The following is a 17,559-nucleotide window of genomic DNA, read 5'->3' as shown; positions in this document are numbered from 1 at the left end:
GCAAGCCATTTTCAAAGCCATATATTTCGAACAACGCTCCTTCCTCCGTTGGTCTCTAAACAGCATATGAGTCATAACAGGCCAACTGTTGCCAAAAGACTGTGACAATGAATACAATAAATAAAAAATAAATAGCCTATTCACTGCAGTGCTTTCTCAAAAAAAGTGTGTTCACTAGTGATAGCTGTTCGATTTGTAGAAGCTTCGACACAGTATTCAAAAAAATGATTCATTACTTGAGGCTTCAATGACACAGTGCTTGAGTAGGTCAGTAAAATGAAATGCAGTGGATTGTTTGGGATTTGATTCGCCATGCATATTCCTGTTTGAATACACTACATGGTTGTATGGTTTCAAGCTGGCACAATAAAATATAAAGTAAACATGGACTCATGTTGAAGACCATGTTTCTTATTTGGCACGTCTGATTGTACTAGGCTATAGCTATATACTTAGCCTGACATTTTGTGTTATGAATCATATTCTATCTTAAAACAAGTCTAAATAGCCCATAGCTTAAAGGATGTTGAATTGTGGATGTTTAGAAGGCTAGATGGCAAATGTGATCTCATTTCAAATGTTTCATTGATGATCTAAATAAAACTGGCTGTATCGGGAATCAAACCCACGCTACATTGTTACAAGACTGTGGTTTTCATGATGCACATTACAAGATCCAATCAAATTACCTCATGGTTGTTTCACATTTGAGTAAGGTTAGCTACTACATACCATGATCCTTCATCAACTCCCACCAATGTGCATGTTACAGCGCTTACATCAACTGTTTTCATTTGCTCTGAGAATCATTGTTTAGTAATGTTATAGAATCTTTAGTACTGAATGCAACACTGTCAAAACAAATCTCTGCTGACTCGGTCTCTATTTCCTTCGAAGGCTCAGCTCAGTTCCCCCAAAGAGTCAAGACAACCAAACCACTGACAGGGTTTCGATACCGAATGCAGCAGTAAAGTGTTTCATACGTCACTAGTCACGTGATCAAACCACGCCTCAGCACAGTGGTTCAATACAACTGTTTAGTGAACTACCGCGCATGTGTCGGGGTCCGCCCTGGACAGGTCACCAGTCTATCACAGGGCTGACATGTAGACAAACAACCATCCACACTCACACTCACACTTGGGGGAAATTTAGAGTCACCAGTCAACCTAAGCTGCATGTCTTTGAACTGTCGGAGGAAGCCAAAGTACCCGGAGAGAACCCATGCAGGTACAGTTAGAACTCCACACAGACTTTAAACTTGACTTTAGAATATTTCACCATTTACAGGTCAAGAATGAATCTCCACACTCACGAGCCCTAAGGTATCTAAGGGGGCCCCACTTTGAACCACTATCAAAATCTACTGAAGCAGTATTTACAGTTAACAGGGACCCTGACTGTGGTCCTACCTGTGTGCATGGACAGTGTGAGGAAGGCCATAGAGCTTCAGTCCGTCAGCCTGTCGGCCGCTGACTTTCCAGCTTTCTCCAAATTCATTCAAATTCCTAACCACTGTCCCGTCTGGCTTCATATACTCGTTTCTGGTGATGCCATCATAATTTCCACATAACCCTCTGACAGCGTTCTTGTAGGTGCTGGGCAGTATGATCTCTGATAAACAAACAGAGAAACATAGTCAAGTCAAGTCAAGTCAGCTTTATTTATACCTTTCAGTGCCCCACATACAGTATAAGAGCATAGATAAAGTCACAGAAAGTTAGAATACAGCAACAAAAATAATATCACAACGGGTCTATACATCCGAGCTCAAGTAAAACAAATTGCTTATTCATAGAGACAGGAAAAGAGAAACAATCTAAGCCTTTTTTTAGAGTACTGATGGTGGTGGTTGAATGCAGATCATCTGGTAATTTATGCCAGAGAGTGAGACCTAGGTAAGCGAAAGCACCTTCTGAAGACTTTAAATTTAATTTCGGCACAGTTAAGAAATAACTAGCTGATTACCTGAGTGGTCTAGAAGGAATGTATTCAGCAAGCAAGTCATGAATATACCGAGGAGCCAACTTATTAACTGTTTTATAAACCTGTCCGTGCAAAGTCTCAGTCATCCAGGTCATAGTATGCTGAAAAAATGTAGAAAAAAATCATCTGGGTGCAGTTTTAGGAGTTTTATAGACCATAAAGCCATTACTTTATAGACTATAAGACTTTATAGTTAATCCTCTACTGTTTAGGTTCAAATGTATGACTTCATATTAAGCATTCTGACCAAGGCATTTTGAAAGAGCTGTAGTTTACAAATCATTTGTTTATGTAGACCAGCACAAAGGGTATTACAGTAGCTCAACTAGGAATGGAAGCGTGGCCTATATTTACAGCTACAACTAGACATAAAAAAGAAAAAGGATTTTGGATGTGTTCTTCAGGTGATAAAAAGCCATCTTGGCTAGGATGCTAATATGTTTATCAAAGTCAGAATCAGCTTTCAGAATGACTCCAGGGTTCTGAACGGAAATGACTGGATTCACAAACAAGCCAGAGAAGAGCTCAGTTAGCGAGGGAAGAAGTTTTATTGTTCTCTTACCTCCACGAATGTTGCCATCAAAGCGTACAGTGAGTCCAAAGTCAGTGGTGAGCTGGACCTGCTTGGAGTTCACTGTGATGGTCAAACCATCAACTGGACTGAGAGGAGGTGCAACACGCTCTCCATTCACCTAGAGGAGATACAATGTGATTGCAGTTTATGTTTTCTACAACAATGTCTTTTTACTTAGAATGCACACACAGCAAAGATGCAGTGCAAGTCAACATGAAGTACGGTGTGCTGGAGAAGTTGTGTGACATGTTTTTCATTTAGATGATTTGTACTACCAGAAGTACTGACCAAGACAGTCTTCTTCTGCAGGAAGCGAACATTGACACCATAAACATCAATGTACATCTGGTCCAGGAATGACACCTTTTTGTTCCCCCCCCGTCTGATGTTCTTTCCCCTCACCACCAGGGGTGACAAGGAGTTCTGAAGGTTGTGACCCTGAGTCAGGACGTAGATGTTGGTACCCTGGAAGTAATGGGCGAAACCATCAAATGTTCGGTAGTGAGGATCACCAGAGATGCTGCACTTGTTGAACTCTAGAAAAGATGTCAAATGAATAGGAAAGATTAAAAAGGGTCAGTATCCAAACAGTGCAGAACTCGCCAATTTGTATTTACATTTTTGAGGTTTAAAGTATTTAAATTGTGCACTGTTTGCCAGTCCCAGCATGTTGTAATATAACACATAAAGCCTCTAGGGTGGTGGACTCACTGGTGGGTTGGCAGTAAAGGTCTCCATATTTGTCCAGGACACACAATGAGTCTGAATCGCAGCTGTGGTCCTTACATGTGATACTGCCACCGGGGTTACAAGTACAGGAGTTCACACATTTACCTGTCAGCCACGAGTCTCCCACCTACACACACATATACACAAAACAGATGCATTTACATTTACAGACACAACTTGGTATCAGTTTGTTTAAATTTCAATCTAATTACTATGAAAATAATAATATACTATACTGCTACATGTGACCATATTTCTAATTTCATTCCAAAGAATGTGCCTCAAGTCAATTAATAGAGCTGCGTGTTGCTTTTTACACCTGATAACAATGGTGGGGCAGCAGTGGCCTTAAGGTTAGAGAAGCGAGCTTGTGGTCATTAGTTAATTCCCCAGACTGGCAGGATTCAAGTGACAGAAGTAGTGCCCTCATTACGATAATCATAATAATCATCATCATCATCATCACATCATTGCCACCACTGCGGTGCCTTTGAGCAAGGCCCTTAACCCCAACATGCTCAAGTGGAGCTGCTCAATGGCCACAAGTCAGTCTGTGGTTGTACTGGGCAGCTTCCAGGTGTGATCATATAGCTGAATCAATAAAGGTTAAAAAACAAAAAACAAACAAACAAACAAACCAAGGAGCTTCAGTTGCTGGTGCTAAGACATAGTAGCTATAAGACTCAACACAATATAATAAGCAAAGTAGAAAAATCATTATAGTGTTCTCTGTCAGGTCTTTTGGGCTTCATTGTATTTGCCTATAGTAACTACCCAGGAAAGTTTCTAGAAATAACTATGTCATTTAGTATTAAGGAAGCTGAATATTCAAACATGAAATGTCTCCAGGCACAATGTAACACGTAAAAATAAAGCTTCAGATTAATAAATGAGTAACTGCTTTTCTTAAAAGAAACTTTTTGTTCCATAAAATTGATATTTTCCCTATAATTAGCAACATATATCATAGTTCATTTCTGGAAAAAGCCTCAGAAATTATTGGGAATAAGTGTTGATCTTATTTCTTCATTATTCCTTTTTACCAATGGGCACCACTGATGTAAATCTTTTTGCTGGGTCTCAACTAAGACCTTCTTGCTAAAAAAATAAAGCTCCTTCGCACCTTTAATGCTTATAACCCACATGTTTGTGATTTCAGTATTCAGGATGTTCAGCCAGCAGCAGCATGGATTTGCTTCACTCACATCATGGTACTCTCCATCTGAGTCCAGACAGCCACATCTGTCCAGAGGAACACACTTGCTGTCACTGAGGACAAATCCTGCATCACACTGACATCCTTCCACACAGGTAGTTGGAGGAAGGTGGCAGAAAATGGGGAAGAGGTCTGAGCAGGTTGGGGGGCAGGGGGCCGTGCAGTCTGAGTAGTGACTCTTAGGAGGGCAGGGCAGGGCTGCAGGGAAGGAATAGAATTAAGTATGAAAAGATTCAAACTAAAATATTTGATTTAAACAGTTGATTAGCTTATTATGACTTACGACAGAAGGTGTTGTTCCTCCAGCTGATGGTGACTCCGGCACTCTGACAGGCCTGAGCATATGCATCCACGTTGTCACAGAGCGTTGCCTGCATGCCGTTATATTCACACATGTCATAGATGCAGTTACCCAGGAAAGCCTCAGGGGGCACCAGGGAGTAGCAGGGCTTGAAGCGGTCAGAGAGAATGACCTTGGCACACTGGGCCTCGTACAGTTTCTCTTCTTCTGCAGTGCAGTTGGGGTGGATGTCTGGGCGAGTGTCTGGCTGACAGCTAGAGAGGAGAATGTTTCGATGAATGGATTCATCAGGCTCTAGGATGTTGCGATGCTGTGTCTGAGTGACTTAGCTGATATGTGAACTCATGCTATCCTAGGTGACAATTTTTATGACACTCATCTGCTGGTGATTACATAGAATATCAAACTTACATATGTTCTGTTGGACGTTTTACAACTGCACTACACCATCTTTAAGCCCAACACAATTGTCAGTATGTTGTGAATTTAATACAACTATGGATGGACTACTAAACAAGCCTAAAAGGCACAGGGCCAGAGCCTCTGTATGAAGAGACAGTGCCTTATATTTTTTTGATTTAAGGTCACAAAATTACTTCAAAGACCACAGCCACAATCAAAAAGAAATGCTAACAACCCCAAGATATGCAAAGTGGCTACAAAGATGACAAACAACCACAATGAGACTCTAAGTTAAGACTACGTTATTAAGGGTTTTTTTGGTAAGGATTCTCTTGTCATTACCGACAAGTCAAAGATGTGTTATGTCTTTAATGAGCACTTTATTTCTTCTGTTTTTTTTCATCTGATAATGCCACTATGACACAAAACCACATCGATTCTGATGGAACTCAGAACCCAGAGGCCCGGTATCTGGTTAGACCTTTTACCTGTGGTCCTGAACGTCCTAAATGCTCTTTATTCTACTGACCCAAAAATGGCTGCGGTGCAGCTGACTGCACCACTTATTGTGGGATGTATTACTCATATTTTTTATTTGACATTATTCACAGAAAGCATTCCTATTCTGTGGAAGACTGCCTATGTTATACCACTGCATAAAGGGGGACCCTCAAATAAACTCAATAATTGTCACCCTATATCTAAATTCTCTTGTCTGGATCCAAAGCTTTTGATGCTGTGGATCACAACATTCTCTTGCAAAAACTTGGTCATATTGGAGAAGTCTTGTAATTGCTTTAGAAATTATTTGTCTGACAGATCACAAGCTGTTGTAGTAGATTGTTCTGTATTAGACTATGGCAACATCATTTCTATGCATGCCTCTGCCAAAACCCTGAAAGCACGTGATTCAACACATCGTGCTGCTATTTGTCACTAGAGATTTGTTTTGCTTGTGAAATTGTGTTTTGTGTAAACAGGGCATCCATGCAAAACAGAGTGAAATAGCTGTCATTACATACCCTGTATGAATACAGATTGAATGAAAGTGCCCACAAAGAGATGCAAAATCACTAAATAAAGATGACAAATGACCATAATAACACACAGCAATCATGAAGACATCACAAATAGGAGGTGTGTGGGGGCTTTTACCTATTTGTGCCTGGAGGCTCATTTCCTCATAGTCTGTCTGTGCATATTACCTTTGTTTGGTATAATAAACTTTTGCAGGCTTTGACTCTTTTAGAATCTAGTTTGAGGGCTGGAATGCCAAAAATGGTTGTTGACACACCTGTATTATTGCTAAAAATGACATTAATTGTCAAGATTAGATGTAAAAATAATCAGCCTATGTGAGCCAGCCATGTACAGTAAATCAAAGTATATAAAATTAAATCAAGAAGCTTCTTCATCATTATTGTTAGCTGTGTTATTTTAAATTTCAGTTCAACTCACCTGAAACTGACCAGAACGTCACAACCAACCACATTCACCTGACCACACTGTTTATTTTGGCAGTGGACTTCTCTCAGAATACTGTGCATACTATCAAAGCTGTGGGAAGTTGCAGCTGCACTATTATGTGTGTAGAATTCCTCAACCCTTCATTGTGCCACAGTTTCTTTTTTGATTTTATAGAATTTATTATAAACTACACAGACTAAAAAAATGTACTCTTTGCAAATAATGATCAGAAGAACTTGATGCTGATTGGAGAGATAATCCTGTCATGAGATATTTATAATAAAACATGTGTGATGGTTGTAGCCCACTGACCCAGGATCACTGTCTCCATCTGATTTCCAGCTGTTGCCCAATTCAATCACATCCTTGGCTGGTTTCTTGTCGGGCATCAAGTTGTCATCAGACGAGTTGTGGTTATAGTTCCCACACATGCCACACAGCTGGAGAGAAGGGAGGTGGAACAGGGTTATGACAATGTTTCCATATGGGGCTCAGGAGGTAGAGCGGGTCATTTCCTAACCGGAGGATTAGCGGTTCGATTCCTGGCTTGTCCAGTCAACATGTTGAGGTGTCCTTGAGCAAGACACTGAACCCCCAGTTGCTTCCAGTGATGTCACCGGTGTGTGAATGCGTGCGTTCTTGGGAGTGCGAATGGGTGAATGGCCGAATAATGTGAAAGCGGTTTGAGTGTGCTGTAAAAGCATAGAAAGGCGCTATACAAGTATAAGACCATTTACCATAAACCGAGCGATCTTAACAAGCTTACAGCATTCACAATCCAGTAAAACAAATAAATAACAGGCAGCTACAAACGGAACAGCAGAAATACTGAAACCTGACTGTGTGACTTATGGACAGATCATAAGACAGTAAGACTGGTCAGATAATTTCATACCTTGCTGAAGTATTCTCCAGGAACAGTGATCTCTAGATGATGGACCCCATCAAACTTCACCTGCAGACCAAAGTTTGTGTCCAGCAGACTGTAGGACCCACTGGATATCACCTTGGCTCCAGCCAAGTCAATGGAAACTGGGGTTCGCACCCTCCGCCCATTCATCTAAGACAGGGCAGAGAGAACACAGAGATCACTAATTTCACTGTCCCCTTGGACCTGTCCAAGGTGTACCCCGCCTTTCGCCCAATGTCAGCTGGGATAACTTACAGCCCCCCGCCGCAACTCTATTCAGGATAAGCTGTACAGATAATGTAAGGACGTATCCCTTTGCTGTTTTCTGCAGTTATGACTTAATACCCATTAAATCTGAAATTCTCCTTACCAGTACTCTGTGGCTCTTCTGCAGTTCAACTACAGTATCATGAGGTAGGTAGACTTTGACAGAGCGAACATAGGAGGCCTCTGGTTGACCACGCTCCTCGTTTTTAGCCACTATCCTGAAGGGAGTTACCTTGGTGGCGTTACACACCTAGAATATTCAGAAAAATGATTTGAAACATCTTATAGTTTAAGAATGCATAGCAGGTAAAGCAGTCAGGGGCACAATGATGACAGATGTGCATCAAGTTCTTCCCATACCTCCACCAGAGTGTAAGTGCAGGTACCCATGAATGTGTGCATCACACCATCAAAGGTGTAGTAGTGAGGGTCTCCAGCCACATGACACACTCCTTTACCTGAGGAGGGAAGTGAGGGTCAGTCAAATGTAAAAAATGTATCTAATGGTCATTGACTAGCTCAAAGAGAAATGGTGAACACAAATACAAAAATATGGCCCATATTATAATAAACCAGAATTATTTTGAAATCTGGAAGCATTTTTTAAAAAGGTGGTATTATGGCCATTTCTGACCCATTTTTATAAATAATGGGCATATTTTATTCACCCAAAGTTGTTTAGAGTTCTCTAACTCTATTTTTACAAACAGCCCAGATTCTTCTCTGTTTTCAAAGCTAATAACATAAAATTTAATATTTATATTCACGAGCACCTACTCTGATTGGTTGGAGGCGATGACAGATCACTACCCCCAACCAATCAGAATAAGACTCCTATGATCAAACTTTACCTTATGCTAATGGCTGCATCTGGAAACACAAGACAGTATACAGAGGTATATGAACTAGAGTCTGATCCTGAATGAAAAGGAGAGAAACCTGCTGTTGCAGACTACATACTTCAACTGGAAGTTTCAAAATGGTAGGATCGTGTTTGTTTCCTAACCAAGTAACAGTCATTTTTTTCAAATGCAGCTGGAGGCAGCTAGTGTAGCTTTAGCACAACTGTTCTCATTTAGCTCCCTACACTCTCAGAGTAGGCTTATCCTCACACATCTAATTTCATACCTGGGTGCAATGTGGCAGTAGGTACAGTTTCAACCGGCTCGCCCTCCAGGTGGGAAATTCAAAATTCTAATAGTAAAAACACTCTAAGGAAAGACTTTACCAGGTTTGACCTTAGCCATCACCGTGCTCCACCTCACACCTCAGTTTTTTTTTTGTTTTCCATCATACCACCTCTTTAAGATGGAAAATGATCAGTTCATGATTATTATTGAAATACTGACACAGCTCCAGCTGTAGTAAATTTTGGTCATTCAGTCTGTCTGTTGTTAGGTTTACCTGTGGAGTGGCAGCCCAGTACTCCTTCCACCACTTTACACTCCTGTGCAGGGCTGCACTGCCAGGGCTCACAGGTGATGTTGTGGTTGGCATTACACTTACAGCGCTCCGAGCAGTCCATCTCTGTGAACCAGGTGTCTCCCACCTACGCCCCACCCACATGGACAAATAGTGCACATAAATAAGTTCAACACATGTTCAAGCATATTTTCTTGAACAAAACTCAAGAAACACAAAATCCCTTTTGTCCCTTAAAGGAGTTTTTCCACTATAGGAACCTACTTAAACGTGTTGTGCCAAGTAATATAATGGAAAAATACCCATGCTGTCTCTCAGACATTCCACACAAAAGACAACTTGAACACCTCTTTATTGACTTCCACAAGTTTTGCGTTTATTTCCCAATAAGGTGTGCCAACTTTGGAGGTGCATTCTGGGAGCTAAATTTCGGCACCCCTCAGGAGGTAGTACTAAAATCAAGTATGAGGAATGCAAGGGGGGAGAGGGAGCGTGCACGCAGAGCAGTTGCCAGTGATTGGTTAAATGTCTGCATCTTCACACCTCAAGCATTAGCATTACAAGTGCCTTGTGTAAACACACAGCTGATTGCATGAGTGAGAGAGGAGCAGCCCCTCCCTCAGCTAAACAGAGACCAACAGACTAACAATACAGTGGAAAAATAAAGCAGCTCATTAGGTTCCAATAGCGGAAGCACAGCATAAATGTTCCACCCAAGCACACCTACCGGTTTGTACTTTCTGTTTTCATCAGTACATCCACACTCACTGAGCGGGACACATTTGTCTCCACTGAGGATAAGGCCAGGGTTACAAATGCATCCCTCCACACAGGGCTGATTGCAGGGGCCATCATGGCCCACGGGTTCCTGACAGCTGGGCTGAGGACAGGCAGTGCTACATGGTGTGTATTGACTCCCTGGAGGACACTTCAGAGCTGGATGGAAGAGAAGATTTGGAAAAGGGTGTTTCCAAGATATTTTGGGAAGTATACAACTTTATAACTTTCATCAGAATCTAGACAAAACTGTCATGTCTGCACTGTTGCTAGTTAAAATGGTGGAACAAATTTGTTTACCAATAAATCAAGTATGAGTGTGTTCAGTAGTAAAATATGTCATTTCTGCTTTTTTGACCCAGAAAAACTTTTCCAAACCTAAATTTGAAAATTTCGCATTTTACATCACCCACAGTGGAGTTATCCAAATTAGATACAAGGTAGCCTGTACCACCAGGAAGAACCTGTTAATCTGAAATGCTTCCTTTTCATTCATAAAATAGGATCCTATGTTTTCTTAGTTAAAGAAGATTAAGTTAATTTTACTAGACCCAGCTTATGTAACGTTTGTTGAACAGCAGTCACTGTGGCAACAGTCAAATACAGGAACTGACACTAGCCTCCAAGTGTGTTTGTCAATTTATATTGCTTATTAATTCAGCTTTTCATTTGTAACAAATCATGGCTGCCACTAACATCCATACATACATACAGTCTTATGCAAAAGTTTAGGCACCCCTTGATAAATAACAGATTTTGCTGATTTTTTATTTGAACAGATGTTAACACAGTTTCTCTTGGAAATGGAAAAAATGCACAATATTTTCAGCAAACAGTGATGCATAGTTACTTCTTATGCCATAAATTGAACAAAAATAAAAAATAAAAACATTATTATGGCATGGTGCAAAAGTTTGGGCACCCTACACAATCAGTACTTAGTAACACCTCCTCTGGCAGATATCACAGCTTGCAAACGCTTTTCATAGCCAGCTAAAAGTCTTTCAATTCTTGTACTTGGGATCTTCTCCCATTCTTCCTTGCAAAAGGCTTCTAGTTCTGTAATATTCTTTGGTCGTCTTGCATGCACAGCTCTTTTAAGATCTACCCACAAATTTTCAATGATGTTTAAATCAGGGGACTGTGATGGCCATTCCAAAACCTTCAGCCTGCGTCTCTTGAGGTATTCCATAGTGGATTTCGAGGTATGTTTAGGATCATTGTCCTGTTGTAGAAGCCATCCTCTTTTCAGCTTCAGCTTTTTTACAGATGGTGTGATGTTTGCTTCCAGAATTTGCTGGTATTTAGTGGAATCCATTCTTCCCTCCACCCGTGCAATGTTTCCTGTGCCACTGGCTGCAACACAACCCCAGAGCATGATAGATCCACCCCCATGCTTAATAGTTGGCAAGGTGTTCTTTTCATGAAATGCTGCTCCTTTTTTTCTCCAAACATGCCTTTGCTGATTGTGTCCAAAGAGTTCTATTTTAACTTCATCAGTCCACAGCACTTGTTTCCAAAACGCATCGGGCTTCTGTAGATGTCCTGTTGCATACTTCAGACGTTGGATTTTATGATGGGGACGCAGATAAGGTTTTCTTCTGCTGACTCTTCCATGAAGGCCTTGTCTGTGCAAGCATCGCTGCACAGTGGAACGGTGCACCACCACTCCTGAGTCTGCTAAATCTTCCTGCAGGTTTTTTGCAGTCAAATGGGGGTTTTGATTTGTCTTTCTGACCAGCATACGAGCAGTTCTGTCCGAGAGTTTTCTTGGTCTTCCAGATCTCATCTTGACCTCCACAGTTCCCCTGATCTGCCATCTCTTATTTACATTTCTTACTGTGGAAACTGCAAGCTGACAACGCTTTGCTATCTTCTTGTAGCCTTCTCCTGCATTGTGGGCGTCAATAACTTTCATTTTCAGGGTCTTACACAGCTGCTTAGAGGAACCCATGGTTGCTGGGTGTCCACAAGTGTGTGCACAAGGTTTGAAGAGTCAAAGTATTTGTACAGCTTTGAAATTGGCATTTACCAATGACAGCTGTTGCTGTGCATCAGATCTAACGAGCTGATTAAGGTCTGATACCTTGTGAGAGACTTTGAGACTCTGGAACTCTTAGGGTGCCCAAACTTTTGCACCATGCCATAATAATGTTTTTATTTTTTATTTTTGTTCAATTTATGGCATAAGAAGTAACTATGCATCACTGTTTGCTGAAAATATTGTGCATTTTTTCCATTTCCAAGAGAAACTGTGTTAACATCTGTTCAAATAAAAAATCACCAAAATCTGTTATTTATCAAGGGGTGCCTAAACTTTTGCATAAGACTGTATTTACATACACATCAAATCCCTAAAGTCGATCACCACACAACACACGTAAAACAATTTTCCCAGAATGGACAGAGCCTTTAGAGATAGTTCAAGGTTGTCAAGAAAACAATCAAAAAATGTAACTGTGTTTAACTTTTGTTCAGTGTTTTGTTTTACATACACACACACACAGACTTACGACAGAAGGTATTGTTTCTCCATGCGATGGGGACTCCTGCAGCAGCACACATGTCAGCATAGCTCTCTATGGCCTGGCACAGAGCCACAGTCTGCCCTCCAGTTGCACACATGTCATACACACAGTTTCCAAAGTATGGGTTGGGCAGCACGACAGAGTGGCAGGGCTTAAAGATACCTGAGGTCAAGATCAACAACACATAAATGCAATAGAGGTGAATGCCAGGCAAACCTATTTTACTCAGAAAAACACTTAGCATGGTACTGGACTACTCTAGTTGGCTGGCTTGCATCTACAGGGTGAAAAGTAACTAGGCATTAGAAATTGGCTATAGAACTTGTAGTATCACTGGAGTCATGATGAAAACAGTCTCTAAATAGATAGATTTCATATGAAATATGATTTCTTTTCATATTAATTTGATTGATATTTGAATGATTGAATTTGATTCATATGAAATCCTATTTACTATCATCTATTTAGACACTGTTTTCATCATGACTCCAGTAATACTACAAGTTCTATAGACAATTTTTAATGCCTAGTTACTTTTCACCCACCCTGTAGTATCAAGGGCCAACATAAGAGTATTTGGGCTTGGGCAGGGTATAAATTTCCTCAAGGTCATACAGCCATGGTTGTCGTTGCTCTTGCATTTGGCCATGAAACCCTTTACATGTGCCAGAGTTATATGGCCATGGTGGCTGGTGTGCCCTCATCAGATGTGACAGAGCTTCTAACTCCATCAGCTCTTCTCAGGTGTGTCAGATGTGATGAGTGATCACTAAGTCATTTGTTTTTTCATGTTCAGTCACTCACGTAGGTGTGTGTTTCATGGATGGCCTCCCTGGTAGCTACATATAAGTTGGCATAATACACCTGTAGAATTTAACACTTCGACACTGTTTGGTGACATCAACATTTTTACAAATGGTTGGTGAACCTCTGTTGTCTAGGTTCACTACATCTAGGTGCTATTTTTAAGCTCAGAGTGTGTGCCAATCAAGCTAATGTGCTAAACACGAAATACCCAAGTCTATGAGGTTTCCCTAGGTCTACTGGGTTAGCAGTTGGTCCCTTCCAAAAATATATGAAATTGAAGGTCAACTGGCCTTGCTGTTCAAAATATATGATTTACAGATCTAATAATCATCAAACCAGTGAAGAACAATGAATGAAGACAAACAGAAGAATACATAAAGATGTAGAGGGGTGCTGTCACTGCTTATGTTGTTGCTCGACTCTGCTTTAACATCTTTTAGAATCATCTATCTTTAGTATTTTTCTGAATGTACTAATAAACATTGTGATATATTAAATTGGACCTTATTCCATTGATTCCTGCAGACCACTCATGCATGTAGTGCACCTGATTGTGATGCTGATTCTAATGACAGTGGTGATAATGAGATCCCATTCATCATAGCAGGTTAATGACATGGGATGTGCAGGGGGTTGGTCTGGAAACTGGTCTTCCTGACATTGTATGTGTGTGTATGTGCGTGTTAGTCACACACCATTGGGATTGGTGATTATGCCGCAGCTGGTGGGCTTCTTGGCCTCCTCCTCCACGTTTTTATCACATTCTTCATGTCCTCCACCATTGGTACAGCTGGAGAAGAGGTGGAGGTTTCATTAGAACAAATTCATTAGATGTGATGATTTTTGCATGTTGGACTATGCTTGTTGATCCACCCAGAGCATCAATCATCCATCTATTCATTATCTATAGCGTTTATCCTGAAGAGGGTTGTGGGGGGGTCTGGAGCCAATCCTGGCGAGACACGGGTTACACCCTGGACAGGTCACCATTCTGTCACAGGGCTGACATGTAGACAAACAACCACACACACTCCTACGGGCAATTTAGAGTCTTTGGACTGTGGGAGGAAGCTGGAGTACCCCACGCAGAGAGAACATGCAAACTCCACACAGAAAGGCCCCGGAACCTTCTTGCTGTGAGGTGACAGTGCTAACCACGGCTCCACCACGCTGTCCCCCAGAGCATCATATTGTTGATGAAACATTTTGGTCAGATTAGTGTAAAACCTGCTGCAGATATTTTGAGTTCTCTAAGGATGAAACATTTCTGTTGATGTTTTGCTGAACTTGAATGGCCAAGTGTCAAAATCCAATGCGTAAATGCATAAAGGCTATGTAAAACCACTGAGGGGTAAAATTTCCGCTTTTATAATTTAAACAATTTTTGTTTGCTAATTATTTCAAGCTGTTTGAACTTTACAGTTTGTTACAGTCACTGAGACACTTGCTATACACATAGTTCTTAGTCCTGCTGCTCAGTGTGGCCTGTTTTTCCTGACAGGGTTTATTATATCAAACAGCAACAACAAAACAACACAAAATTATGGAAATTTGGGATAATTTGTGAATACAGAATAGCTATAATCTAGTATTTCTGTAAAGAAGATTGAGTGTAGCAGAATGTTGAATATGACTCTGTTGTTAGACATAAGTAAAGGCCATTGGGTAATTAAAGACACTGTTCACCAGTAAGTGAGCTGCCTTTTTTTTATTGATGCTGGAGAGTGCAGTTCTGTATCTGTGACTTACTCAGGTCGTGGATCAGGAACCTGCCAGCTGTCTCCCAGTTCATTGCTGTTAGCAGCTGGTGTATTATCTGGTTTCAGGTTGTCATCTTTGGAGTCTCCATTGAAATTTCCTACCAGGGCAGAAAACATAAGACTCACTACAGAGTCAACATGCTGAAAAGGACACTAAGGGTTGCATTTGGGGCAGGTTTTTTTTTTTTGGACCTGGTAGTTTTAGGTTGGAAAACTACACTAAGGTACAGTACATAAAGTGAGAGGTAGCTGTTGTGAAGAAATAGACAAAACTCTGGCTGGAATCAGCTGTAGTGAAAATAGGCTCCCACTTGAAAATGTCTACTGTTATGCCATTTTACTGGTTCTTACCACACATGCCACAGAGAAGGCCTTTGTAGGAAGTTGGCACAGAGACATCAGCGTGGTGGTTACCATCAAAACGCACCCTCAGGCCAAAGGAGGTCTCCAGAACAACAAACCTTCCGCTGAAGTAGATCTTAACTCCACTGATAGAAGTGACAGGGGGGACAATCACTGTCCCGTTGACCTGAAGAAGAGAAAGATGTTTGTTTTGATGATGGACCAAATTATCAAAACTGTTAATGATTAACTTTGTCAGTTGGCTAATTGATTTATTGACTAATTGTTTTAGCAATAAATTTTACAACTATTCATTGGTGCTATACAGCAAGCTCTTCCTCCAAATCTGACACGGTAGTACATGATACAGATACTGTAAATCTGTCAGTTAACATACCTGGACTATGCGGCCCTTGCCAAAAATGATAGTAGCACTGTTCACATTGATCACCACAGCCCTGACGTAGGAAACTTGCTTATTACTCCCTCGGTGCTCATTCTGGGTGTCCACGGTAAAGTACGGCATGCCAGAAGAAGCGATGCAGGGCTTGGTCAGGGTATAAGAGCAGGCTCCCATATAATGATGGCTGTGCTGATCAAAGGTGGTGTAGTGAGGATCACCAGAGACTGAGCACATACCATGTCCTAAACAAGAGAGGCAAGAATTTAACTGAACTGTGAGGAGTCTGGACTCTGGCAGAGTCTGCTGATTTATTACACTGATCTTTAACACCGTAAGAGCAGAAAGGGGATGCAGAACATAGAAATTGTTACACATACCTCCCTCTCTCTGTGCTTTGTATATACATTTTAAATGTAGTAATTTGATAAAGCACAAACTAGCTGAGGAATATGCATCATATAAGCACAATATCAGCAGAGTTAATGAAGGCTAGCTTTTGACACAAGACCCTCTAAGACAGAATCTCAGCAAATGTAAAAGCAGGACCTACTGTGAGGTGCATGTGTGTGTGTGTGTGTGTGTGTGTGAGTGTGTGTGTTTAACACACCCAGAGGGTGGCAGCCATATTCTCCATCTTGTAGCTGGCAGCTCTCAGTGGCTGGTTTACAGCTGCTGTTGTAACACTGGATCAAACCTCCACTGTGACACACACATTTCTGCTCACAGGCCTCCAAGTACCAGTCATCACCCGCCTAACAAACACATGGAAATTATGATTAAGTCTCCATAAAAAATCATTGCCCAGGTGAGATACAAACCCTCTGACCAACAGATTTTCAAAACCAAAACTGACATTTTTGCACAGAATCTTCCATCTGCTACCTCCCATTGTGTGTAAACTTATTAAAATTATTCAGCATGTCTATGTGTAAAAACTGTATTTCATAAAATGAGCTCGAAGACATTACATCAGGGCACCGATAGCCAAATAAAGGGAAAATTAGAAAAACATAGTGCTAACATTGTGGTAGATAGACAATAACAGTAAAATAACATTGTTGTATATGTGCTTAAACATTGTTTATGCTTTAAAACTCAATATACAGTCTTATGCAAAAGTTTAGGCACCCCTTGATAAATAACAGATTTTGGTGAGTTTTTATTTGAACAGATGTTAACACAGTTTCTCTTGGAAATGGAAAAAATGCACAATATTTTCTGCAAACAGTGATGCATAGTTACTTCTTATGCCATAAATTGAACAAAAATAAAAAATAAAAACATTATTATGGCATATAGACAATAACAGTAAAATAACATTGTTGTAAATGTGCTTAAACATTGTTTATGCTTTAAAACTCAATATAATTTATATATTCATGCTTATATTACAATAGTATGCCAGTACATTACATCAGAGCACAATACCTTTTTCAAATTTCTGCAAACAAAATTCTGAATATTTCGCTGAAAAAAAAAGTTAGAAAAAAATCAACTGGACTAAGTTTCTAGGTCGACCTAGATTGCAGGCTTAGTTTATATTTGCACAGCACCTTTGATAAACTTTATGACTACTGAACACATGAAACACACACTCATATATGACAAGAGGACTGATGTGGAATATGGGGGTGCTGAATTACTTACAGGGTGATAGGATCCACTGGT

The 17,559-nt window shown here is 40.6% G+C and overlaps 1 protein-coding gene across 1 annotated transcript in view; it reads right to left on the bottom strand.

The window, feature by feature from the left end:
* The window catches only part of zanl (zonadhesin, like), a 59,368-nt gene that overhangs the window by 9,594 nt on the left and 32,215 nt on the right, over positions 1 to 17,559 (bottom strand). Inside the window, exons 9-27 of the mRNA XM_020594860.1 lie at positions 17,539 to 17,554; positions 16,499 to 16,643; positions 15,886 to 16,133; positions 15,498 to 15,675; positions 15,136 to 15,244; positions 14,082 to 14,176; positions 12,565 to 12,741; positions 10,002 to 10,210; positions 9,257 to 9,401; positions 8,213 to 8,310; positions 7,956 to 8,102; positions 7,571 to 7,735; positions 6,988 to 7,115; positions 4,789 to 5,060; positions 4,495 to 4,703; positions 3,272 to 3,416; positions 2,849 to 3,096; positions 2,549 to 2,678; positions 1,413 to 1,614 (exon numbers count right to left, since the gene is read on the bottom strand). Coding sequence (XP_020450516.1) covers positions 1,413 to 1,614; positions 2,549 to 2,678; positions 2,849 to 3,096; positions 3,272 to 3,416; positions 4,495 to 4,703; positions 4,789 to 5,060; positions 6,988 to 7,115; positions 7,571 to 7,735; positions 7,956 to 8,102; positions 8,213 to 8,310; positions 9,257 to 9,401; positions 10,002 to 10,210; positions 12,565 to 12,741; positions 14,082 to 14,176; positions 15,136 to 15,244; positions 15,498 to 15,675; positions 15,886 to 16,133; positions 16,499 to 16,643; positions 17,539 to 17,554 — 3,066 coding nt within the window. The remainder of the gene's footprint in view (positions 1 to 1,412; positions 1,615 to 2,548; positions 2,679 to 2,848; positions 3,097 to 3,271; positions 3,417 to 4,494; positions 4,704 to 4,788; positions 5,061 to 6,987; positions 7,116 to 7,570; positions 7,736 to 7,955; positions 8,103 to 8,212; positions 8,311 to 9,256; positions 9,402 to 10,001; positions 10,211 to 12,564; positions 12,742 to 14,081; positions 14,177 to 15,135; positions 15,245 to 15,497; positions 15,676 to 15,885; positions 16,134 to 16,498; positions 16,644 to 17,538; positions 17,555 to 17,559) is intronic.

The sequence above is a fragment of the Monopterus albus genome, unplaced genomic scaffold, assembly GCF_001952655.1.
Source record: "Monopterus albus unplaced genomic scaffold, M_albus_1.0 scaffold25.1, whole genome shotgun sequence".
NCBI lineage: Eukaryota > Metazoa > Chordata > Actinopteri > Synbranchiformes > Synbranchidae > Monopterus > Monopterus albus.
Note: the sequence above shows the minus strand (reverse complement) of the source record. Positions and strands in the feature narration are given on the sequence as shown.